A 7,537-nucleotide genomic window follows, 5' to 3' on the forward strand; every position below is an offset into this window, starting at 1 on the left:
GAGAGAGAGAGAGAGAGAGAGAGAGAGAGAGAGAGAGAGAGAGAGAGAGAGAGAGATAAAATAGTTCATACCTATTAACTTAAGGCAATGTGATCTAAGAACAGAAAACTATTTTTAAAAAGTAACAAAAGACACAAACAAGCAAATCTACCTAGTCCTCCTGATCCAGATGTAAGACCAGAAACCGTGGACTTCTGCTTCCCTGCACCATAGGGGTGAAACACATACAGGGAAAAGTCAGACATGCATGCAGTGAAGCTCAGGCCAGATGAGCTGCTGCTGGAGCCAGTGAGATCTGACTGACTGCTACTGTGTCGACTTCGGCCAAGTGGGCTCCCTAATCCTGATGAGCCTGTAAATAGGAGACATCCAACATTATCAGCCACAAGCAAGTCTATAAGCACTAACATGCTCTCAAAAGGCAAACATGAGGCTAAAATTTTGGGTAAAATTTTGAATTCAAAATATTTGTACAAAAAACAGGACCTGAATGATCATTTCCAAATCTGAAGGCTGATTTTTATTCTACAGCTTTCATGTTTCTTTTGAAACTGGAGTTTAGGATTTCATTCCCACACTTTTGCTTTAGTAAGTTTAACCTTGGCCCTTCTAGCATTTTAAACCAAACAATTCTTTTCAGAAAGAAAGGTTTTCAGATTGGCAGGTTGTTCGCACAGTGTTCCTTGTTTCCTCACAAGTTTCCTGTTAAAGTCTTTCAGTTGTAAAATCCCAAACTGTAAGGCACCTGCTGCCCTTGATTAAGAATCACCATTTTAATTACATTTCAATTCTATTGTCAATTTCCATTCAAACTAGTCAATATTGTTATTATTTATATTTGTATTTCTATTTGACTTTTGAGCACAGAACTTTTAGTGAGGAATGAGTGTTACCTCATCAAGAAATCCTCGGGTGTATTTTACAACAAAACCTTTCACGAAACAAATGAGGTAGACAGCCTTTAATCCCAGCACTCAGGAGGCAGAGGCGAGGCACATGGATCTCAGTGAGTTCAAGGCCAGCCTGGTCTACAAAGCAAGTTCCAGGACAGTCAGGGCTGTTACACAAAGAAACCCTGTCTTGAAAAAACAAAACAAAACAAAAAACAAACAAAAAAACCCAAAAAAGAAAAGAAACAGAAAAAAATTATAAGTGCTATTAGAACATATTTTTATAAAAACGTATCTTTTACTTTCATTTGCAAACCCATTGTTCCTAAAATGTGAAATCCAGCACAACACAAAACATTCAAATGCACATGGATGTGCGAACAGTATTCTTGTTACAGTGCTTTTAAGTATCACTCAAGCTCAAACTATAACGCTATCTAATCACCGTTGAGTTAAAAAAATATATATTTTAGGGGACTCATATTCCATTAACACATGAAATATACCTAGAACTTTGGTATTTTTTCCTTCAAATGTTACAATTCTCTAGTAGTATGCTTTCCTAAATCTATATAGAATATAGATGAATAACTGTTAAAATTTATGTAAAAATAATACTTGGATTTGTATCAGGTCACTTAATGTTTCTATACCTGGTATTCCAGCTTTGCTGGCAGAAGTCTTTGTCCCACTCTGAGGAGCATTACCACCAGGGGACAAGATCTCTGCAGGGTACGTAGTCCCCAAAGTGTCCAGTTCTCCTCGGTTTGAAGAAAAAACCAAGTCTAGGGATGGCAGCTTTAGCATGCATTCTACTCTTGATACTGGCAAACAACTAAATTTGATCTGTGAAGGCTAAAGAATAGAAAGCAAGAGAAAAAAAGATTTCTAGGAATTGCATGGTCAAAACAATTTCATATTGGATTCTAAAAGTTATATATAATTTCCATTTAAACATTCATAAACAACAAATGTATTATGTTTAATCATCTGACATTTAAAAGCAATTTAATCTAATGTTACAACTTACAAAAAACAGAAGGATGGCACATAAGCCAAAATGCATTAACAAAATGGTACAATCTTTATGAAGCTAAACATTCTAGACATACAGGTTTATTCTAATGCCTGGCTCTTGGGGCTCTGGGGAAGGAGGATTACTGAAAGTTTAAGGTCAACCTAGTACATGCCAGCCTGGGCTACTGAGTTGAGATCTTGTCTTAAACAAACTAAGAAGATTCACTGACATTTGGATAATTCAGCATCTTAAACATATTTATGCCCATAGTAATTTTGCTAATAATCCAATCTTTTAAAGGAAGTAATCTTTAAAATTAATTAAATTTTAAAAATTAAAAAACACTGTTGTGTTAGTAACAAAGGTTTTTACACACCTTCAAGTACTAAGCATATTTCATCAGAATTAACAAAACTCCAGAGTATCAGACTAGAGATCTTTTGGCAAACAGTTACTGTAGAAAATCCCTGCAACTGATGACACTAGCAGTTTTCTTATTCTTATAGATTGATTTTAAAAATTTAACTGAATGGTAAACTGAACTTGAAGAGTCGATACAAGCATCTTTCTAATCCTCTTTAACAAGTAGATAAAATCAAAGGATGATATGTATTCCTAAAGGTATATTGATAAGGTTGCATTAAAGAATAAAATATTTTAAAACTACAAAACAGTTCCAAAAACTCCATAAAAGGCATTATTGTGCCTTAATTACATTGCAAATCTGCCCAGAAAGAAACATAATGGTGAGAGCTAAGAATACAACACTAATAAAGAAATGAGCCGGGCGGTGGTGGCGCACGCCTTTAATCCCAGCACTTGGGAGGCAGAGGCAGGCGGATCTCTGTGAGTTCGAGGCCAGCCTGGTCTACAAGAGCTAGTTCCAGGACAGGAACCAAAAGCTACAGAGAAACACTGTCTCGAAAAATCCAAAAAAAAAAAGAAATGCTTTCAAAAGGTTTAAAACTTAATTTTATTATTTTATTTAATAGAAGATTGAGATTAAGAAATGGAAAACTCTAAATCTATGAAACCGTTCTGAATAGTAAATACATACATACAGTTTTAAATATACTTCTCAGGAATTATCAAACTTCTAAGCCATTGTAGTCATTGTATCAAACATGTGTAAAGCTATGACTCAGAAAAAATTTGAAGGGAAATACTGTAGAAATTTCAAATACAATATTGTCTTTATGAAGAAATAACACACATCACCTGAACTCGAACATAAACCACAACATCTACAGGGAAGGAAGAGTAAGCAGACGTTGAAGATGACACTAGGGATGTTGTTGATTCTTCCATAGGGTCTGGGATTTCAAAATGCCCCATATCTTCATCTTGTGAGCTGACTGCTGTTAAAATATTTAGTTTCAAGTTTTATATCAAGGGCAAACCATTAGAAGATCCCTATCTCTAACTAGTATCAACATCAGAAAGTTGCTTTTAAGTCTGTCCGTTTACATATTCTTGCCTACTCAAATCTCAATTTCATCTCCCAAATTAAATTCTTCCACATCACAAACTATACACAGAAAACCACACCTACCTACGACTTGCCTACAAAGAAAGTTCAGTGCAAGAAACACATTAATCATTAATGTTGTCACTATTTAGCAGTACCCTTGAAATCAAAAAGCTTGGTTCTTGACTTGCAAAGGAGAGTGAGATGACCTCTCTGGTTCTTCTCCAGTTCTGTAACTTGTTTTATAATGGAATATACAACAACGTTTAATAGCACTGAGAAATTCTAATAATATCTAAAATCCGAACGTATATGAGAATACTTACCTGTATAATTCCTTTCAATTGGTGTAATTGGGATAGTTTCCAGAGCCTTCTCCAGAAAGTCCAATAGACAAGGGCTAATAACCATTTCTTCTGGTAATGACTGAAGTGCTACCCAGGCATAGAGCTTGGCTGTTTTTACTCCTCCACTGCTTTTTCCTTTGGCTAGAAAGTCAATAAATATGATGCACATTGAATGAAATTCAATAAAATGTCCCAATAAAACATGGCAAGTTAATGAGAAATTAGAACTGTATGACAGCTTAATTAAGTGAAGTACTTTACCTAAGACTACATAAGAAAACAAAAATAGGCTGATGATAGAAATGATACATTGTTAGTCTACAGGTATCATTAATGATTTATAATACTATGTTTATTCTTAGTTATGCCAGGCTATACATTATGTTCCAAATTTTCAATTTTATACTTTTGCTAAGTTTTTGGCTGATGTTAGTCCATCTGTTCACTTAAAAAAATAGCAAAGCTTGACTAATATGATTTAGTGGAAAGTGGAGGTAAACTATCACAGCTTTTGGATTTTTTATACTTAATATATACACACTGAGAATACTTCTATACATTGGATGCCATGTCTCATTCTACAAAATCTAGTATTTCTGCTTCATAAAATACATAAAAATATCTAACAAAGTCTTAGTTAACTTTGTCTTTAATACCCAATTTAAACATTAGCTGTATAAATATCAAAAAATGCCCCAAATCTGTAAGCCCTAGCTTTCTCCATTTTATAAAATGGAATTCCAGTATGTGCCTCATTGTAAATGGATCTAGCTATGCTTTGTCAATTGAAAAGTGGTTAGCACTAGGCATTACCATCATGATTCTTTACTGAGTATTTTAAAGGGTTGATATATCATGTGAAATTCTCAAATGAAACTTCTTTTATGATTTTTTCCTATGTTAGAAATTATACCATATATACACATACACATGCATATATATGTATATATGCACGTGTAAAGTATCATTTATGTGCTATGATAGCCATTTCCAAGATGGCTGCCAAGGACCCTTGCTGGCTTTCAAGCTCTAGTTCCCATCCTCAATGATCTGTACGACCAGTAAGAAACTAAATATAGTACTCTGTGATATTTAAAGCTATTAAGAATTTCAGGTTCAGTCAGCTCTTCTTTTAATCATTCCACTCAAAGTTTGTGAACTGCAATGTCATAAAAAATACTCCCATCCCAGTTGAGATGCCCACATGTGATGTCCCAGTCAGTCAGTCAGTCAGTCAGTCAGTCAGTCAGTCAGTCAGTCAGTCAGTCAGATGACTAGGACAGGATGGAAAATCTTCCTAGTTTACTCAAGTATTCGGGTCTCCTAGCCAGCATCTTGACTTCAAGGTCATCAAAGACTTTTTTAAGTTGAGATTTATCAAGGCAAATTCCTCTTTTTTTTTTTTTTTTTGTAATCAACAAGGCACTGTGATTAAGTTTATATGTTTTCGGTAATTCACTGTGTTACAACAGATAATTAATAATTGCAAGTACTGCAGTATACTCATATATGTGTAAATTTGATCCCTAGCTGACCATAGCTCTCAAACTTAAACCACATGAACAACCCCTTTGGTAAATATACATTGTTCTAAAAGTGTGGTTTATTTATTAAGCTTATTCTAATGTAATAAAAATTCAAGAAAGAGTCTAAAGTAGTTATTTTATACAGATGTTTCCACAGATGGATTTTATATAGCTATTACTTACAAATCTATGTCCTTTCTTAAACAAAAGAATTAAAAAATCTAAACAGAGCAAGTAAAAGAACTAAAAGTTAAGAAAAGCATGACAATGCAGTCTCAAATACCTGAGGGAATAGGTGGGGGTTGGGGAGGAAGTAAGGTGTTAGTCTTGCTCTGGACAGTACAAGGTAAAGGAGGAGAAGAAGGAGATGCTGCGTTATCTTTCATACCATACAACTTGGACTCTTTGGAGAGTGTTCTAGGCAAGGAAGATCCTCTGGAGGCATTAGGTGATTCGGTCTTTAATGTCTTAGAATTGTAATGCAACTGTATTAACAAAATTCAAAATAAAAATTTGGTAGATGAGGAAACAGCGTGAAATATAGAAGATGTAGATCAAAGAAACATTGGTTCAAGAGCCTGAAGTCTTAGCTCCAGCTCTGTGAGTTAGCTTTCAGGTTCTGGAGACTTCTTGCCTTTTTCATTATTTAAATTAAAGAGATCAATCTAGATCATGTTTAAAGTTCTTTTGAGCTTAAAGTATAAAGTCAATAATTTTTGAAATTAAAAACGTTATTATTTAATGAAATTACAGTAGGCAAGCCTACTATTAATATCAGTATCACTTGTTTCTGCCAAACTTTCATAGGAAAAGATATATGAGCAAAATGGTAAGCCACAATTTAGATACTCTCATATTCAGACTATGGCTACATTAGGTAAGCCAGAAAGTTTTTTTTTTAATAAAACAAGGAAAAGACAAATATATTATAGAAAATAAACACTCCTACTAATGGTCTAGTCTCTTATTCCAGACAATCAGGTTTTTACCTTTACGTCCACTCCAGGAATATAAAACACTGTTGTTTCTAAGTCACTGGGCTTGGTCTGCAGAGAGGATGGCACTTTCTTGCCCGTCATTAAATGAGTCGTAGAAGCATAATTAGTTTGAAATTTTTTCTTTTTTGAAGGAGAATCTTGATCTAAACTCCTAGAACTTCGATCATAACTCCTACATTTAAAAAAAAAGGGACAGGGTATTATTTTTTTAAAAAAACTTTCTTTTCTTTTGTTTCAAAACAAACATATTTATATAGTAAATGAAAAGTAGTAATTAAAAAAATTGAAAAAGGAAAGACCAGAACTTTTAGTTAGATTAGTTAATGTTTTAGAGAAGTGATAATAATGTTTTATGTTTTAATGCTAGCTGTATGTATGTATGTATGTATGTATGTATGTATGAAATTTTGTAAAAATTTCATTTGATAGACCGTTAGAATCTTTTATTTCAGACATATAAAAAATAAAGGGAACGAAGTGGAGACTCTTTATTGCCGATTTCAGCAGCTGTTAGCATTCTTCCATTCCTACATTTCTACCTTCTCACTTTCTAGTAACTATTACCTTATTTTCATAACTAATTATTTGACCAGGAAAAAGCTGATGAAATGGCTCAGCCAGGAAAGCATTTCCAACAGCATCCATGAGGACCTGAGTTTAAGCCTCATAGCCCAGAAAAAAAATAATGGTGACACACACTAATAATCCCAGTACTGTGTAGTTACAGATAGGAAGATCCTTTGGGCTCTCTGCTCAGTCAGTGTAGCCTAGTTGGTGAGCTGTTGCCAGGTAGGTTAAAGACCCTGCTTAAAACACAGAGTGGAAGGCCATCTGAGATCGATACCTCAGTCTGCTTCTGACCTCCACACACAAAAGTACATACATACATCCACACATGAACATACACACAGCCAAAATAAACCACAATCCAATGCTAAATCTGTTTATTTCATTATTTAGTTAATGATAAAAACAAGTGGTAATCCTGCAGTTATATCTTGAATATTTCTATTTAGTGAGGCCCTATTTCAGTCCTATTTGTTTGTAAACATATCAAAATTTCTAGTCGAGTCCTGCATTAATTATTCTTTAAAACAAAAATGTATTCAATACAAAGGCAAAAAAAAATTCAGGCTTGTTGAAAGACTTCCAAAGAATTCTTTAATTATATATGTGTGTATGTGTGCGGTAAGTGCTACTGGGAATTAAATCCTGTACTCAGACAACAGGTACAGTACTGGGAATTAAATCCTGTACTCAGACAATAGGTACACTACTGGGAATTAAATC

General features: G+C 34.2%; 1 protein-coding gene across 1 annotated transcript in view; it reads right to left on the bottom strand.

The window, feature by feature from the left end:
- The window catches only part of Kiaa1109 (KIAA1109 ortholog), a 207,895-nt gene that overhangs the window by 23,506 nt on the left and 176,852 nt on the right, over positions 1-7,537 (bottom strand). Inside the window, exons 68-73 of the mRNA XM_005370400.3 lie at positions 6,239-6,419; positions 5,533-5,734; positions 3,703-3,864; positions 3,127-3,266; positions 1,544-1,745; positions 152-352 (exon numbers count right to left, since the gene is read on the bottom strand). Coding sequence (XP_005370457.1) covers positions 152-352; positions 1,544-1,745; positions 3,127-3,266; positions 3,703-3,864; positions 5,533-5,734; positions 6,239-6,419 — 1,088 coding nt within the window. The remainder of the gene's footprint in view (positions 1-151; positions 353-1,543; positions 1,746-3,126; positions 3,267-3,702; positions 3,865-5,532; positions 5,735-6,238; positions 6,420-7,537) is intronic.

This window comes from Microtus ochrogaster, unplaced genomic scaffold, assembly GCF_000317375.1.
Source record: "Microtus ochrogaster isolate Prairie Vole_2 unplaced genomic scaffold, MicOch1.0 UNK78, whole genome shotgun sequence".
NCBI classification, from domain to species: Eukaryota; Metazoa; Chordata; class Mammalia; order Rodentia; family Cricetidae; genus Microtus; species Microtus ochrogaster.